General features: G+C 44.7%; 1 protein-coding gene across 1 annotated transcript; it reads right to left on the bottom strand.

Moving 5' to 3' along the window:
• Positions 1-2,389: 2,389 nt before the first annotated feature.
• Positions 2,390-13,937, bottom strand: LOC129107904 (zinc finger homeobox protein 3-like). Its single transcript, XM_054619513.1, has 14 exons — positions 12,824-13,937; positions 12,260-12,772; positions 12,065-12,169; positions 11,632-12,017; positions 11,268-11,481; positions 10,510-10,617; positions 10,281-10,417; positions 9,983-10,093; positions 8,279-8,429; positions 4,918-8,121; positions 3,768-4,866; positions 3,419-3,680; positions 2,616-3,281; positions 2,390-2,506 (listed from the first exon to the last, which is right to left on the bottom strand). The coding sequence occupies exons 1-14, from the start codon at positions 13,935-13,937 to the stop codon at positions 2,390-2,392; spliced, it is 8,187 nt and encodes a 2,728-aa protein (XP_054475488.1).
• Positions 13,938-18,887: the final 4,950 nt, after the last annotated feature.

The following is an 18,887-nucleotide window of genomic DNA, read 5'->3' as shown; positions in this document are numbered from 1 at the left end:
TGGAAGATTTGGGGCTGAACTCCTTCAAATAGCTATGCAGTATCTCCATAAGTATTGGGAAATTAATGCCCTAAGCAGGTTTCTCTAAAACTGAAGCTTGAAAAAATATTTCTGGTACTACGAAAGCCATTTTTTTCTTCAGAGTCGGGGTAATTATTAGGATACTGAAAAACAAACCTGATGGAATTGAGCCCCACAAATCCATTTGTTTACAACAGAATAACAGAGGAGCAGTTTATCAACAGCATCACAGGTATCATTACAGTTTGTAGTCATTAAAGCCTAGTGGTAAAGCGATCAGAGCATGCATCTTTCTACAGTATCATTAGAAACTACAGTACATTAGCAGCAAACTGGACATCCTTAAGGGCTGAAGTTCAACACTATGGTAAAAAAGAAAGAAAAATAAACTGCAACATTTCTTAAGAGAAGTAAAACTCTTTAACCGCTATATTACAGACTGCCATGGCTCTAGTTTGGGGTTTTGGTTACAGTCTCCAGTGTGCTTATGAGAGGCAGAAAACAGTAGCTTAGATATAGGGACTCCTTCCTTCTTTAAAAACAGCAATACATCGTCAAGTAAACAGTAGCGCTTATTTTTGTAGGTCATATGGTTAAAGTATTATCACGTCTTTGGATTTTTGTCTTAAAGCATTAATTATTGTTTAGCTATTATTGTTATATTGTCATTATTACAGTTAGAATAAGGACTGGTTGCAATGAACACAGGAAGAAAAGTAGAGAGCATAAGAGGAAAGTCTGTAAGGGAGGAGAAAGAGGGAAAATAAATTAAGAGTACAAAAATAACATCAATAACATCCGAAGTTTTTCTCAGATTTGCACAGTAGCTCCCTTTCTGTAAGTGGAAAAGGGAGCTATGTCTCAATCATCCAATGAAGTCTTGAGTCAACCATACAAAAGCTAAATACTGTACATTTACCCCTCACACTATTAAACACTTTTCACGTTTCAATAAGGTTTTTGTAACAATCTATTACTCAGTGGTGAGAAGCTCAGATCTTTGAAATACAGATGTTTTTGTAGATATCTTTTAATACTTAGTCCTAGGTTAAACCATGACTCTTCTGTTTTAAAAACAGAAAAGTACAGTATTAAGACCACATTTGAAGCGGAGCCATGTTGAGCTGTTGACCTGAGCATAGAAAGCTTTACATTAATCAAATAACATTGGTCAGCCATTGGTATATTCAAATAGAACGGAAAGGCAGTAAGTCACCTTGCCTGAACATATCAAAGCTGTCATAAACTTTTCATAATCATGACACTATTATATCGAAGCAAGACAGTTTATCTCAGTCGATAAGATTTATATTAAGAAACTATTACTAAACACACACAATGTAAATTTGAGTTTGGTTAAAGTTTTCATATACAGTATAATGGTTGAGTGCTATAAAAAATAGTTTGCCCCGTTCAGGACAAACTGGCCTTTGCGTTCTGTGCTATTTGGGCTGTTATCCACTAAAGGAACATAGAAGGTGTACATGTACAACAGAAGACTCATCATTGGCTTGTGGGGGGTGAAGCTGCATTCTGGCACCGTGTCAGTCTATTGGTACTCGGCTTAATTTTGCCAGCTGCAGATCTCACCCATTCACCGTACAGACGTCAGCTCTGCAGTTTGTTGTTGAAAACAAACGTGTTGAAACTAAATCCACAGACATGAAAAATTTTGGTTACGAGCTTTGGAATCTGAGTCAGTCTTTACAAAAGCTCTATGCGAATACCTCCGTATCTTTCAAGGATATTTTTCCTTTTTTTTTTTTCATCATCTTCTTCTTCCACTGTTAACTGCTTTGTTTTTCTTCAAGTTTATCTTTTGGAGTTCTCTATATACACTAAAATCTCTTTGACAATTTATTTTCCAGCCTCTTACAGGCTGGCACTACATGCTACACAGCTAGTCATCTAGCACTGTCTGGTGGAGGGCCCACTATGAGTCTGTCATGCAGACTGAGAGGTAGACTGCAGGTCTAGCTGGGCAGTGAGGTCACATACTTGAAGAATGCTCTTTGGCCTCTGTGGCATCTGGTTGGTATTTTATCAAGGTGGTGTTTGGTTGTAGTAAGGTGTCTTGACGGAATAGGGAGAGGAGCTCTTTTCAACGTGAACGGACAGACCGGGAAAGAGTTTAAGAACAATATGAAAAGAGGAAAGCTGTGGTAGAGAGGTCTTGGTTTGGGCTCTCTCCTACTTCAGTTGAGAGAGTTTCTCTTTGGGCCACTGTGGCTCGGCATCTTTGGGGTGTTCAGGTTACAGGTTTGGCAGCAAAGTGGACAAGGTATATGTTTAGAGATCAACAGCAGGTGCAGGAGGGGTTTTGGGGAGAATGTAGTAGAAAGAAGCGAAGCGGCTGTCGTCTGCCTCTCTAAGCTCTGTCTCTCTCCCCTGCTCCCGCGGACAGCTCGGCCTGCTCCCTCTCTGCAGAGTCAGAGCTCAGGCTCCTGGCCCTCTTCTCCTTGGCTCTGGCATTCTGGAACCACACCTACAAAAAAAAGATTAGTATGAATAAATTAGCTATCACCCTTAAAATACAGAAACAGTCCTTTTTAAAACTGCATTTTATCATTTATTGATATATTTGAAATATATACCTGCACAACTCGGTGAGGCAGTCCCAACTCCTGGCCCAGTGTCTCACACTCGTGTCGGTTGGGGGTACGGTGGCTCCTGTAGAAGTCTCTGAGCTGGAGTACCTGGAAGTGACTCATCTGTGTCCTTTGGCGCTGCTGCTGATGTTGGTGCTGTTGCAGACTTTGCATCTCACCCCAATCTGAGCTTGGACCCCCAGATCCCTCAGGACTAGGAGACCCTTGGTCAGCCGTACTGGAACCCTCCTCACATGGGTACTCCTCATCGTCTTCCTCATAGTCATCATCGTCCTCTGGGTTGTTCAGATCGGTGGTTGAAGACAAAGAGGTCACAGGTAGCTTCATACTTAACTCTTTGTTAATGATGACATAACCATGGTTTGGGATGAGGTTGGAGGAGATTGATGGGCCTGGTCTGTCCATGACAGATGACATAGCCATCCCAATCTGCCCATTGGATCCATTACTCATTGATAAGTTGTAGCCTGCTCTTTCAGCTTCGGCCCAGTGGCGTGACCTCATATGGGCATCAAGGGCACTCTTTACCTTGAAGAGAGCCCTGCAGAATGGGCAGCGCAAGTGGTTCAAACCCAAGGTGAAACTGGATCCTGGTCCCATTGACCGGAACTGTCCTTTTCTCTCACGGGCCCGTGTATTCTGAAACCAGACCTGTGAAGGAAGGACCAGCATGATTTTAAAATTCGAGTTACACAAAATCATTCAGTCATTTTCTGTGCCTTGCTTTCAGTCCCTCCCTCCAAAAAGCATTCACACATAATCAAACACAACAAACATATATAGAATACCTGAACCACACGTCTTGTTAGGCCTACATCGCGTGCAATGCCTTCCAGGACTCCTCTGGTGGGGTTTGAGTCCATACTGTAGCGCTGATACAACACTTCAAGCTGTTCTGGGGTGATGGTGGTTCTCTGACGCTTATCCCTTCGGTGATCTTCCTCAATCTCTCTACTCCCCCTTTGGCTTTCATAACTGATCTCTGACATAAGCTTTGAATTCTGCTTCATGGGTGTCAGGGAACTTTGAGAGAGGCTGGTGAGGTTGTTACTGGAGTGATCAGGGAGCGTGTTCTTAATTTGTATGCTGTTTAAGTGTGAAATCATGGAATGTGTGGGATTAGGGTGCATCTGGGACATAGCCCCTGAAAGCATTTGGCTGGCCATCAGGGTGTGGTTGGGGTGTAGCATCATGTAAGGCATGGTTCGGTCTGTGAAGCCAGAATGGAGAAATTGGACCTGGGACTGAGCTGCCAGGAGGTGCCTGGTCTGATGCTCCTGCCACAGCTGGAATGAGGGCAAGGACACTGGGCAGAGACTGCACTGGAACTGAGCCTGCGTTTGGGGTTTGAGCGGTTTTTTTTGCTGGTTTTCAGTGGATAGGCCAGAGGTGGCATCAGGTAGCCGAATGTAGCTTGTGTCAGACTCTGAAGCAGCAGGGAGGCTGGGTGATGTTTCGACAGGCTTTTCAACAGTGGGATCAGAAGGAGGGCTGCATGTATGCCCCTGGCTGGAATGAGCTGTGGACGTGATGGTGTGTACTGTTTTTTGTGAAGAGGAGGAGGAGCAATGCTGGGGTCTTTCTGGAGTACTTTCTGGCTGCAGATTGGGCTCAGGTTGTGGCGAGGACCTAATTTTCATGGCCGGAACAATGTCCTTAAGCTGGATGTCTGCATCTGAAATTCCATTTTGAGTTTGAACAAGATCTAGGTTAGCCTGAGAAGATATTGTTTTGTCTTCTTGTTTCCTAGTAACAGGTGTTGGTTCACCACTGGCTGTTGGATGCTCACTTTCTATGCAGTGAGAGGAAGAATCAAGGACAGGTGAGTCAGGGTTGGTGTAATACTCATAAGTCAGATCCATGGAGTTTTCATTCTGAGATTCATCGTGTGCATCATCCCCACCGCTGTTATTGTCATCATCATTCTTGTAGCAGCCATTTCTCTGTCTATGAATGTTGTCAAGTTGGTTCTTCCCCTCTAATCCATCGTCTGTCCCCTGGTCTTGATTTTTACGGGCTCTCTGCCTTGCATTTTGGAACCACACAACAATGATTCTGTTAGGGAGAGACAACAGAGCAGACAAGCTGTCATATTCTTCCTCTCTGGGATAGGGAGTCACCTCAAACACCCCCTGCAGGGTCTCCAGCTGTTGTTCCGTGAAGCGGGTTCGGGAAGAGCGTCGGCCTCTATGGGGCTCTCCTCTAAGGAGGTCTGTTGTCTGGGGCTGTGGTGAGGTATGGTCTGGAAGGCCTGGGGACAGTGGACATGGGGAAAGTGTAAGAGGCTGGTTTTGTGCTTCTACTCTGGTCTCCTCTAGGGCTATGGTTGGGGGGTTATTAAAATTGTAAGGGGAATCCTTGTCTCGCTGACGCTCTTTAAATAGGGTGTTGCGAAACCAGTGTTTGATAACTTTATGAGGCAACCCAGACAGAGCAGACATCTTGTTCATCTCTTCCTCGCTGGGGAGGCTGTTAATATCAAAGTGTTTCCTCAGGACAGTCAGTTGCTCCTCAGAGATTCGGGTTCGAGTTCTCTTACCCTGTTCAAGTATGGTTGGGCTGACTTGGGGTTGCTGTCCTGTTTGGATGGGACTTGGCTGGGAGTGTTGACTCAACAGTGCAGAATTTATCTGTGAAGGCTGACCTTGCAAAGCTGGGCTGAGCTGGGGTTGCTGGACAAGCAAAGAAGGGCTGAGCTGTGGCTGTTGCCCGAGCAGTGCTTGGTTGAGTTGAGATTGGTAGAGTTTTGCCAACTCAGGGTTCACACTTGAGTCAAACCAAGTTTGGGGCTGGAGACCCATAGACTGCATCATAACCGGAGAGAGGAGAGGAAGGTCCATGGAAAAAGGAATGTTGGGTAGGGAAAGCTTAGGTAAAGGCAGTTGGGCTACAGGAAGCTGGGGCAAGGCTAAAGGAGGCATTGGTATTTTCGGTAAAGTAAGAGGTATGGCGTTAGCTGGGGATGTGGTTTGAGAAATAGTTGTAGCAGATGTGCTTGGGATGGGTGCATCTTGTTGTGGAAATTCTTGAGATTGAGAAAGAAATGGAGAAGAAGAAGGTTTGGGGGCAGTTGTTGTTAGGTCTGTGGCAAGAGCAAATGTTTTGGTTATGGGATCTGAAAATGACGGTTCAGGTGAGGGTGTGAGGCTTTTAACTTGAGGCATAACTGGTTCCGGTGCTGTTTCTGATTCTGAGGACGGGACTGGGGCAGCAGCTGAAGCAGTTGAATTCTCCCCAGATTTAGGCTGTGTGAGCGGGTACATCTGGTCATACTGCAGCCTGTATTCTCTGGAAAACCTCTCCAGCGCAGGAGTAGGAAACAGTTTCCTATGAATGTACTCCCGGTGACTTTTTAAAATCAAGGCATCTGAAAAAAACTTGCCACAGTCTCTACACTTTTCTCCTCTTCCACAACAACCTTTCACTTTGTTTACTGATTCCTCATCTTTCTTTTTTTTGTCACTTTCTATCTCTCCATTGCCCTCTACTCCATTCTGATCCTTGTTACAGCCTTCCAGCTTTCCATCCTGTAGTCCACTTAGCTCAAGTCTTTCTTCTTCTGAGCATACCTCCATCTTGTTGATATAAGAACACTCCAGTTTATCTGGTATCATATGGGTTGGTATTTGCTGCTGGTGTCTATGTCTACTTTGGATGTATTGCAATGCCAACTCATAGCCATAACTCTGCAGCAGGGCTCGAACAGGCTCGCCATTCACAGCTGTATAGGGCACTCTGGGAGGAGGACACTGCAATCCAACAGTAGGAACAGACAGTTCTTCTTTTTCTTTCTCTAGATAAGAATAGCTATGTCCTTCTTCTGACTGGTTATTGGCAGTTCCACTGCAGCCAGCTTCAACCTTGGCTTCACACTGCACACGATCCTTTGGTTGGCTAACAGCTGAGTTTGAACGTTGTCTCTGGGTTTGTTTCTCATCCATTTGAGGTTGGGACTCCCTTTTAACTTCCACCTTAACCTGTTCTTTGGGGATGGAGTTGGCATATATGAACTGACTAAGATCGAGGCTCTTAACCGTTAACTCTGGGTTAATATTCAGGTCTCCTGACAAATAAAAGGGCAGAAGAAGTTGCTGCTGGAGAGAGAGCAAGTTGTCTGGTGCCAGGGAGAAGTGTTGTTTGAGGAGATTCTCTGTCCCTAAGGGAAGGTGCTGCATCAATTGGGACTGGAGCAGAGCCGTGTGTTGTTGTAACTGAGCTTGGGCCTGTGCCTGAGCCTGGGCTAACTGCTGCTGTTGTATTAGCATTAGCTGGTTTCTTGATGCTATAAGTTCTGCAACTCTACTTTTAGCCTGCTGGCTGTTAGTTGGGATAGGAAGGGTTGGCTGCGCCTCAGCTGCTAAGCCAGAGCCTAATAGTAAAGAGGTTGAAGAGCTTACTACATCTGGCCTCTTGGTGAATGGCAAACCCTTTGATGTTTCTTCTCTGTTGGTGGATGCCTGAGTGGCAGTAGTGGGGACTGACACTGGAGCAACTACACTAGATGTGGGGGTCTGTTGAGCTGAGTTCTGGGCAGCACGAGCTCGAGTCTGGTGAAGAACAGAGCGGAGATGTATGTCCAGTGTGGAGCTCTGGCTATAGCCCACTCCACACAATCGGCAGCGGTAGGGCCTAGGATCTGGGCCACGGGGAGCCTCAGGGACAGCAACACCTGTGCCAGAATCCTGTAGGGCTCGTCTGGCCCGGTGGAGATGGGACACGGAGTTATAGTGGACCAGAAGAATGGTTTTCTGGGTAAAAGATTCTGAGCATATTGTGCATTTATAGGGCCTGGTTGGATCCAGATAGCGGTCCATTGTGGGGTTAGAGCTCTTCTTGACAAACAAGCTGGAAGTAGGTTCTGATATGATCTCATCATGTGGCCCTTTCTCTGGCTCAGTTATACTGTCCTCATCTCCATCAACTTCACCCATCACGTCCTTCTCTTTAAATTCTTCTTTTTGTTGCTCCTTTCCCTCCATGCCTAGTGCTTCTTCCTCTGTCTCTTCATCCTCACCCTCTCCTGCTTCTTGACCAACTTGAGGTGATAAACTAAAATCTTGTTGAACTGAACTCTTATTTAGCTCCATGTTTTGTGCAGTGTGAGGTGGTAAGACTGTATTATCTCCCTGTGTGTTGTCCAGCTGTGAGTGTGTGTTCTGCATGTGTCTCTGCAAGGCCTCTTGACTGCGGCATTGTCTAGAGCAGAGGGGGCACTCTGTCGCCGCCCTCATGGCATGGTACTGCCAGTGCAGCTCGAGCTTCTCTTGAGTGGGGAACGCCAAGCTGCACCTGCTACAACGGAACCGGTAACCATGGCGATCAGAAAGAGGAGGGGGTCGCCGGTCGGGGAGGAGGGGGGTCTGAGTTGGGGACTGAGGAGCCAGTCTGACATTGGAAGGGTGGGTGGTGTTGTCTTCTAGGGGTGGGGTGAGTAGAGCTGTGACATCTTTGGGTGCGGCTACATCTCCCTCAGTGGTCTCTACTGAAATGCCTGCAAAATAAAAAAGTAGATAGTGATAATACATTTTACATAACATTAGTTCAAGAAGACGTGTGTTTTAAACTAATTACAGTGAAATGGTTTGGAATTTATGATTATTTAATAATCTCTAAAATATGCTCTTTTTTACAATGCATTTTAAACCAACCTTGGTTTTTCTGTGAATCAACTGAGGCACTGGAATCAGCAGTATTGGAACAATTTGCATTGGTATTCTTGGTGTTTTTATTTTTCTGAGTATCATCCGTCTGTGGTTCTGTCTGCAGCTGAGGCTGGGGTTGTTCCATGGATAGTGTGACCTGAAGGAAAAAAAAAAATGAAGCTGTGTCAATTTTGTTATGTTTTTTTTGGGAGGGGGTTTATTGCCATTTATAATCAGGGCTGTTTTACCAATCCAGACTGAGAGAAATCTGGGATATTACCATATTTTCTCCATCCTATATTATGAATAAAACATTTAATTGTACAGAATAACGGCAAGCAAATATCCAGACGTATAAACATGAGTGCATGCACACCCTGTCCTAATATCATTAAACATTAAAGTGTGAATCTGTGAGTGTATCGTTACATCTTGCACCTGCCTGCTGCACAGCAGTATAGACAGCAAGGCACATCAATTTGGTAATAAGTGTATATTGTGAGATATGTGGGTCTGCCCTTCAGCTCCATCCAACATGCCCCAAGGGTTTAATAAAACTTTACTGAGCTGAATAATGAATTTATTTAAAATCATTCTTCATACAGAAAACCTCCATCTCCACAGCTTCGAGCGCTGAGAGCAAATACCATATCTACGCGAACAGCTAGCTACCCTAAGGAAAGGACAGACAGCTAAAGATGAGATTTACATGACAAGAGTTTTCTCTGTGTAACAGCTTCATAAGACAGAAAGAGAAGAACAACCGAACACACACACACACACACACACACACACACACACACACGCGCACACACACTGCAGAGAAAACTGAAGGTCAGGCTTAATCTAGAGAGCGTAATTGGAAAGCAAGGTACATAATGGCCATCATCACCTCAGTCTGAATTAATGAACCTCAATTACTATCAGAGAGAGTGAGGGAGGGGTCGAAGGGGAGGGAGCGAGGGAGGGAGGACGATGGTGGGGGGTGGCAGGGGGTAAGGGGTATAGAATATGAGAAAGAGAGAGAGAGAGAGGGAGAAGGTATGGGGCAATGAACAAAAAAAAACTGCTTCGAAGAGAGAGAGTGAGTAAGGGAGGGGTAACGCATAAGAAATTGAGGGAGAGCTTGGGAGAGACAGAAAGGGAGGGGCAGGGAAAGAGATTGCTGAATAGGAATGATAGGAGTAGCTAGAGGGGGGAAGGAGGGACAGCAGAGGGGAGAAAGGGTGAAAAGCAGTCAGTCAAGTGGAGGCGAAGAGCGCAAGAGACAAAGGCCACTTAGCATACGGGCCAGGGAGATGGAGGATGGTGATGTGGATAGATGACCAGTCTTTGTTAGTTGGAGAGACACAGTAAAAAGCATGGGGGCCCCTTTTTAGCTTGACTGCACTTCTGGTAATAGAGGGCTACTTAAACATGCATTATAGAAAGACTGGCTTTTCCCTCACTCACTCAGTCGAACCCCTCTCTCTTCCACTCTAAAACACGCGCATACACATACACACAGAATGCACGGCTGCATCAAAGATGATAGCGGGGAGCTACTTAAACATGCATTAAAAAAGCGGTGCCTTTCTCTCTGGTGCCTTCTTAATGGAATTGTCTCCCTACATTTCACTCTCCCCCATCCCCCCATCGCTTTGCTTCTTTCGTTTTCTTTTGCTTCCTGACAAACACAAATACAACGAATACAGACTTGCATACACTTACTGTGCTGATGAGCTTGTCCACACAGTCCTGTGCAACACTGTGCACTTGCGTGAGATGCTGTCGAAGGTTTGTGAGTTGGAGTTTAACCTGGCACAAAGGGCACTGGACAGTCTGGAAGAGTCGAGAAAGGAGAGAAGTGAGAAAAATGGTTAAAAAGTGTTGAACTAGAAGGCTGAAAGAGTGCACAGGTGTGCATGAGTTTGGGGGATTACAGTAGAACTGCATTCTTTGTGTCAGTTGTTAAATTTCATATTAACAAGGACATACTTAAATTATTAAAATGTGTTCAACTGCTCACCTGCTGGTTCGGATTTTGCTGGTGTATTCTGGGGCGTTTGGTTGAAATAGAGTTTTCCATTTCCTCGCATTGAGAGGATGGACGCTTGACTGATGGAAATGACTCCCTCTTTTCTCTTTCCTCCTCCATAGTTTCTTCTTCAAGTAAAAAAAATCAAATGAACATGTAAATGGATTGATATTTACTATGTATGTAGTATGTTATCATGCTATCATTTGAATTAACATACCTGTCTCCTCAGCAATCTGCTTCGCCCCCAAGTTATAAGTGTCTTTGGTTGTGTCCAAAGGACCAGTGGTGGTCTCACTGGAAGTTTCCATATCCTCACTGAGCTCTTCTGGGAGGGGACATGAACAATAATTATGTTACACAAACATTGTGCTCCATACAATATGTTCTCACAAATGATCGGGCTGATTGTAGTTTATAATATCCTCTAGATGGCATCCTTCAAAAAGACCAATGTCTTTAGTCCCCGCTCTATTCGTCTTGCTTGCCTCCAAACACTATTGATCAAGTATTGATTCTCCATTAGATTCTCCTCAGAGGTGGAGTAGAGGTAATATGGACTTACAACACATCAGTTCACCTCGATAAGTCTTAATCTGCACGTAAACAAATCACAGGATGCACTTAATTTACAACTGAAGTGTTAAACTAATTTTAGATGTAGCAGTGCAGACTCCAGACAATGTAAATTCAGTGTTGTATCCTGAACAGACGGGGTGACTAGCCTCTACTTCCCCATCCTTATTCAGGGGATTTGGATTGGTTCATTGATTAGCAGGTGCTAGTTAGCTGTTGACAGGGGTTATTGGGGGTATAACAAGGATGTGTATCGACAAATCAATTTACCTGATCAATATCTCAACAACAGCCATTACTCATTTTCTCACTCTTTCCATCTTAATCCCCCCATCTGCTCGATGACGTCAGCTAGCACACGCAACATGAAATCAAATACGGCCACATGATTCATATTCTCACCTGTGACACCATCAGGGCTTTTCCTGATGGTAAAAATGGCTGCCAGCTCCTCTCCGCCCATCGGCTGCAGCTGTAGTAGCCCTTCCCTCTGCTGATGGGTTGGGGTTTGACTGTGTTTCAGTACTTGTAGTTTAGAAGAGGAGGAGTGGTTGCATAAGAGACAATGGAACAGCCAAGATCCCCCATCAACCTCACCATCATACTGCTGCAGGAACTAAACATAATGAGGCAGAAAGGGGAGAATGAAAATTATTATGAGTTACAACAGTTTATAAATCTAGTCGGATCATCATGAATACATTTATGTTGGAAATGCTGCTTGCATGCCCTAAGCTAAAGTTGTTATTAATGAGAGGGTACTGACTCGGTAAACCCGGACGCTGGCCTCGTGGTGTGAGCTGAGGGAATGTCCTCGCAGCTTGTCCAAACTGCTGGTCACGTAGTCACACAGGTTGCACCTCAGCTGGATGGGGTTGCCCTTAGCAATAATGGCAGCCCCTTCCTGACCCCTGTCCCCACCCTCCTGGAGGTGAGCGGCAAGCTGGTACCGGGTGCGGTGTCTGTCAGTCTGGCAGTGCAAGGAGAAGTTTGCCCTCAGCGCGGTGGTGTAGCCGCACAGCCGGCAGTGACAGCCACCAGCGACCAGGGAGCACCACTCAGACTGGGGCAGAGAGCGAGGGGCGTTCAGGTGCTGCTCCACAGACTCTAAGCTGTCGGACGAAAAGCAGGAGCAGACAAGGCATTGAAACACGCCCTGGGAGAGGGGTTCAGTGGGGGACAGAGACGGGGCTGGAGGGGGGAGGGGGAGGGGGAGGGAGAAGGAGTCAGTGTAGACCCAAGGGTGACTGGCTGATCTGCGACTTGTTGACTGGTCAGTCGCATGTTCAAGGAGAGCTCCGCACCTATAAAATAGAGAGATCCACTGTGAGAATATGCACATTTATTATTTATACATTTTGTGCTTAGATTACAGCGAGTGATGCATTACTCACCTGCGTTTTGTAAGTGTTTCAGCTGCGGGGCAAGACTCCTACAGTGAGACAGGTAGTATCCTCTCTGGAGCCGTAGCATGTTATGTGTGTGTTTCTCGCTGGTGGTGTGTATGCGCAGGTTGCGGGCAATGCTGGTCTCATAGTCGCACACATCACACCGCCAACGTTTACCATGAGAGTGAGTGTGTGTGGGTGGTGTGAGCTTGGTGGGCTGGATAGCAGGCGTGGGAGTAGGAAGTGGGGGCATGTATGTGGGCTCATCCACGGCGTTAACCTCGGAGGAGCTGCTGTTGTTTGTGGTAATGTGGGAAGTGTGAATGATACCATTCGAGTGTCCCCCACTTTGAACGTTGTTAAGGTGTTTATCCGACTGCATGTGTATGCTGAGGTTGCCTTTCGATGAGGTAGCATAGTCACACACCTCACAGCGGTAGGGCTTGTAGCCACAGGCGTAGGTTTCGCCACGGGCCAAGCGCGGATGGGGTTTCCCCGAGCTGCAATAGGAACACACACCTCGTGTTGCACCGCCACACACACACTTTCCCCCGGTGGCACCACACACACATTGGCCTCCCGTCTCCGGATGTTTCTCTTTCATGTGGACTTGCAGTGTATGCTGAGACTTATAGTGCCAGTTACACTTGGGGCATTTCAGCGTTTTGCAGGAGTTGCGTGAGTGCATTATGGTCATGTGACTGGTCAGTGAATTAGGAGAGAGGTCTTGGTTAAGGTTTTTAAGGACAGCTTCTTTCTGTTCTTCTTCTTTGTCTCTCTCGTCATCCACCTCTGTGTCTAGCTGGCTGTCATTTGGTTCTGGAGCTTTGGCACCATCTCCGTCGGAAATGGAAGAGTGAGGGGCCCCTGCCGGCCCATCATCCTCAGCAGGTGTACTGGCAGGATCCGTGCCTGCCAGTGTAAAAGCAAGAGTAGACTGCTGGGATTTAAAGCTCTGAGGAAACTCAGAAATCCAGCCCTGATCTCCCTTAATGTCGTTTACCTCTGTCTCGCTCAGCAGGGCAGAAGATGAGGACGGACAAGTGAAGTGCTTTGGAGGGGCGGAAAGAAAAGGGGAGGGCTTTGGAGAAGTGGAAGGAGTGGGGGAGGGCTTTGGAGAGGCGGCTGTTTTGCTGTCGAGTGTGCCACTGGCCTTTGCAGTGCTGGAAGAAGAGCTGTGCTGGCTCTGTTGAGGTAATAAAGAACATTTGGATTTGGTTTGGCTTTGGTTTGAGATGGCCTCCTCCTCTTCCTTCTCCTCCTCCTCCTCTCCCCCTCTGCTGCTAAGGGCTGCTGGGAGGCCCCCTGTAACTGACGCCTCTCCTACACCTACATGCACCTCCCCTTCTTCCTTCCTTTGCCCTGACAAATATCCCTCCCCGAAGTCTTCCTTCATCCCCTGCTTTTGACACGCTCCATTCTCCTGTGAATGTCGGATTCCTTCTTTCTGCTCACCTCCCTGGGTCTCTTCTCTAGCCTGGGACCCCTCTACGCCCTCCTCCTCCTGCTGAGGCAGGGTCAGGGGCTCTTTGGCAGGGGCCATGGCTGAGGTATGAGAAGATGACCCTTGCTCCGGAACGACCGCTAGGGTCAGGAGAGGAAGAGATAAAGCCTGGGGACTGAGGTCAGCATCTCTCTCCTCTCCTCCCCCTCCATCCCCTCCGCCTCCCTCACCGCTGTCCATACCAGAGGCTACAGCTGCCACGCATTGTTACCCCACCTGTGTTTTAGATAGAGAGAAAGAGGAGAGGGTGACAGACAGAGACAGAAGAAAAGTGAAGGAGAAAATTAAATACATGAGTCATGTAAATAATATTGCATAACAGTGAAGGACATTGATTACAGTCCCTGGATAGCATCTGTTCAATACTGCTTTCACAGTGCACAATACAGAGGCTGGTTACTCAGGGGTTAGCGTTAGCCCTTAATGGGAAAATCAATAGCAAAAGCGCTAAACTAGGTAGAGGAATGCGGGTAAAGGCTACGTAGGAGGTCCATAATATTTCTCAGGGGATAGGATTAAATAAAGAACTGAATGCTTCTGAGCTGAAGGGCTTCCACTAAACTGCCACACTTTGATACACTGGGTTAAAAAACTGTTCTTTTATCTGCTTTTATCTGTCTTTCGCTGTGCGTTGATACAGAGATATTAGGGGAGGAAACTGGAGCTCTGTTTAGCACGAGCCATTTTATAACACGCAGTGCAAACACGGGGTGGTCACAATACAATAAACACCTGTGTAATTGTATTTAGTCCAAATGCAACAAATACTTGTATGAGGCTTATACAATTTTTTTTTTTTTATTACAGACAGGTTTTGATTAAAATTGGTGGTTATTTCTTAAGCAATAGTTAGTGGTGTTACAGTGCAATGTATTATTAATCTGCTAAAATTTGTATACTCTTATTGTAAATCTCATTGATTCCACACTACAAACAAACCGGTATACATGAACAATGAAGCAGTGATGCACATTAAATTGAATTCCTTTTTTTATAAACTGAAACTTTATGTATTATTAATGTATTTTCAATAATGGTGTGTTTAAAAGACAAATAATTTAAAGCAATGTTTAAAATAATTATTAAAGACAGTATTTCCTTGGCTTTTGAAATAATCTGGTTTTAATGACACTAGCAAAGTGCTGTGACATTTTATCATACAAGAATTACCATAAACATTCAAGCCAATGATTAAAATTTTGTATCAATGAGGCTTCACAAATAATCTTCATCACCGGCACAATCATGCATCAAGACAGTGTCCTCCTAAAAATATAAATCGAGCCTCTCCTCCTCTTCTGTTTCTAACTGACAGATGGATGCCAGATGAGACAGTTACATCTCTCTTACTCTGTGTGTGTCCCGCAATCTCATTACTGACCTTTTTTTAATCAAGGAGAGACCTTAATGTACCCTTTCACCTTCTCCTTCAACCAACCAACCAACCCCCCTCCTCCTCCTTCTGCTGCTGCTGCTTAAATACCCTCTCTCTTTCCTGTAACCACCCCCTCTCCCCTCTCTGCACCTTAAAGATATATGGCTCATATCGGCACTCTGATAGTGCTTTAATGTACTGTGTTTATGTCACAGGCCACAGACCCTTGCCCACTGCAGCTGTCCACTGTCCCGCCGGATAGTGCTGAGGGGCTGAGCCTGACTGCCAGCAGCTGAGAAGAGTCTCTAATCTGATAAAGATTTTCATTTACACTGCAATCAATAACCTGGGTCTATCGGCAATGTAACTATTTATACAAACATTCCTGGCTCTCTATCGATCACAAGTGCGGGAAACCATCATTTAACAACGTGTGTGTGTGTGTGTGTGTGTGTGTGTGTGTGTGTGTGTGTGTGTAGGCTGCATCTGTGTGTGTGTTAATGTGAGTAAATCCTGTTGTCAGCTGCAAACTGATTCGGATAATGTCAGTTAAGCACAGGAGACAAAACATCAGAAATTTGACATTGAATTACAGAATTTGTTTTAATGCACAATACATGTTTGTTATTAGGTGTCAATACAACGGAATGTGCAACAAAAAATGATGCTCAAATATCTAACAGAAAAATGTGTCCCCCGAATCTCTGTCTTAGGCTGTGTGCGTGTGTGTGTGTGTGTGTGTGTGTGTGTGTGTGTGTGTGTGTGTGTGTGTGTGTGTGTGTATGTGTGTGTGTGTGTGCATGTGTGTGTGTGTGTGTGTGTGTGTGTGTGTGTGTGTGTGTGTGTGTGTGTTAAGAATAGAGAGAAAGGACAGAGATGGGTGTGAAGGGGTGAGAGAAAGACAGAGAGGAGAGTTGTGTGGCTATACTTTAAGAAAATGCATTTTGTTTGTCTTTACAGGACCTGGACAAACACAAACACTGCTTTAAACGCACCTGAGGACCCTGCATACAGACTACACCACAATTAAGGTAATAGCACTAAGGTGTATTTTTTTTTTTTTTTTTGCATTATTCTGGGAACTGTTGGGAGAATATCGGACGGGTTGAAGTTCACTCCCCGGGTCTGTCTGTGTTGTCAAGCCACTGAGCAGCTCTCAGCCTCCAGACTACTTCAGCCTTTGTTTACAGTGGACCGCTCCGGTCCAGCTAAAGCAAGAGTGATCGCCTTCACTGTCCAGTAACAGGTGACCCAATGCATGCACAAGCAGATCAAACCCCAAAAAAACCTTGATTTGTGCGATTTACAGGCTGCACTAAACAAAACCCCCGTTCCTCCCCAGCGCCGGGGTTGAGCTTCTCCTCCCGTCCCTTTTAACAGCGTAAACAAATGGCAGACTTACATTTCTGCAGCGGCTCTGGTACAAAGCTCCGTACGCTGAATGTGTAGTAGTCCAGAAAACAATCGTATAGAGAGACCACTCATTCCTTATGAATGATCCTCTGCGTTTTTACGGAGCCAGGAGGAGAAAAAAAAAAGGGGAGAGGGAGAGAGAGCAGCGGGGTCCAAGTTGTTCCCAAACAACAGTGTAATTAAAGCTACATATAGGCTGGAGGAGACGGGAGATGGGGGGACGGAGGGGTTTGTGCGAGCTCCAGAGGTAGAATGAGTTCTGATCACTGTGGGGGGAAAACACTTGGCTCTTTATTCCTGCTAATTAGTTTCCTTCAAAAAATGGCTGAGATTACGCCTGGTGCGCATGCGCGTAATTGCGCAGACACCGCTAATTAGCCCGTTTGGATCAATAGGATTCCGCGAGAGAGAGGGAGGGAGGAGGGAGGAGGGAGGAGGAGAGGCTACAGGGACGCAGAGAGAGGACAGGGAGGAGAAGACAATATTTAAAAAAAAAAAAAAAGTATGGTAGATTTCAGATGAAAGGTTGCATCAAGAATGTGGTTATGGAAAAATCCCAGTTCTGTATTTTAGATGGATGTTAGGACGAATCCCAGCTGATCTGAAAAAAAGAAATACTCAAGTTAAGGAGAAAACAATATCGCAAAAGAAAAACTACAAATGCCCCAAAAGATATTCTAAAATACCACCAAGTAGTCAACAATAATGTCAATTTTCAGCAAGAAAAAAAGACAGAATGGGATTTTAGAGGAACATTATGAAGCCAGAATATCTACCCACAAAATGCGTCACAATCACAGTGATTCACTATTGAGGACCACAAGCACACTGCAAGGCCCTTGAGGGTTATTTTAGGAATATTATAAAGACAATTTGTTTGTGTTAAAGCAGACGTTAGACGCTCAAATGTAAGAATTATTTCCTAGACATAAATCGCTTTATTTTCATGAAAGATTTAAAAAAAAAAAAAAAAAAAAAAAAAAAAAATGTATAGCCCACCTGCTTTGGAGAAGTTGTAGCCTCTAATTGCAAGGTTTCTGGATGACACATATTCACATTTAACAAACAAGTCAAAAAAAATGAATGCTTAAAACAAAAAGCAAAAAGGGTCTCGTCTAAATATGCTTGAATATGAAATGAGAAATTGCCCCCTTGACTGACTTTGGACCGGGGCTGCAGGTTGGTTTTCTGGTAGATTCTCATTGTTTGGATAACATTAAAATACTTAAGCCTAAATTGATGTGTCCACTTCAGTGTTTGTCATCACAGAAGACCTTTGGGGGGGTTTCTGCTCCGGCCGTCCCATCCTCGCCACTCGGGTCTATTGTTATGATAATACTATTGTGAATCTCTCTCTGGATGTGCAATCTGTCGATCGTCCATATTTAAGAAGGTGAAAACTGCATTTATTTGTAAGCTCAAATAATATATTGTATACTTAATTAGGTCTTGAGCATATTATTGTATTACCACAGAATATAAAAAGGTTAAAGCATTAACTGCAGTCAGGTTACTATCAGCTCGCACTACAAGGCCATATCGGCGTCGTGCATGAATATTAATGATATTTATTTGTGTTGGTTTTGAGAACACTGACATTTTGATTTTGGTCTGTCTTGTTTTGTTCTGATTATTTTTCTTGTATTTGTACAACTATAAATATGTAAAGAATCCTTACATTGACCAATAAGTTAAGTGCCAAATGATTTGCTCTACATGTGTAGAACATCCAATAATTATTTTACTATTTGAAAACGTGTATAGTGATTGTCTGTCCGGCACCTGCCACCAAGCAAAGATTGCAGGTTATCACAAACATAAATCAGTGGCTGCTCTGTTCTCTTTATGCCTACATGGATATTTTCTCTTTTTGTTATGGCTGCAGTTAGAACGTTACAATTTTCTGTAATTCTATGAGCAAAAGACAATGACAGTGAATGGGGTTATAATTTGAACATTAGTCCATACTGCAATGTGTGTGTCATAGCAGCGTGTGTGTGACAGAGACAGACAGACAGACAGACAGACAGACAGACAGACAGACAGAAACAAGAAGTGATCTGCTAGGTGCGTCCCTGCGTGTATGGGTTTGAATGTTGAAATGATAATTGAAGCTAAAACAATAGGTAGACCTGCTGTTTTTCTGCTCATCCTTACCTGTGCATCCTTTTTTAATACTCTAGTGTATTTATAACATATCAAACGTTTGCTTCTTTGATGTATAGGAAAAACCTGGAAATGCATATGTGATATCAGGGAAAAAATATTTGATTCTGAAAATCTCGCTTTGCTTTTAAACCAATTATGTAGCCTATTTGAATTTTATCATAAACAAATTATGT

Source organism: Anoplopoma fimbria, chromosome 19 (assembly GCF_027596085.1).
Source record: "Anoplopoma fimbria isolate UVic2021 breed Golden Eagle Sablefish chromosome 19, Afim_UVic_2022, whole genome shotgun sequence".
In the NCBI taxonomy this organism is placed as follows: Eukaryota; Metazoa; Chordata; class Actinopteri; order Perciformes; family Anoplopomatidae; genus Anoplopoma; species Anoplopoma fimbria.
Note: the sequence above shows the minus strand (reverse complement) of the source record. Positions and strands in the feature narration are given on the sequence as shown.

Excerpts from the sequence above, each read along its gene's own strand:
- LOC129107904 (XM_054619513.1), bottom strand. The coding sequence starts at position 13,937 with ATGGACAGCGGTGAGGGAGGCGGAGGGGATGGAGGGGGAGGAGAGGAG. Across the intron at positions 11,482-11,631 it reads CCAGCGTCCGGGTTTACCGA|TTCCTGCAGCAGTATGATGG; the intron begins GTCAGTACCCTC and ends CATTATGTTTAG. Across the intron at positions 10,418-10,509 it reads GCAGATTGCTGAGGAGACAG|AAGAAACTATGGAGGAGGAA; the intron begins GTATGTTAATTC and ends TTTTACTTGAAG.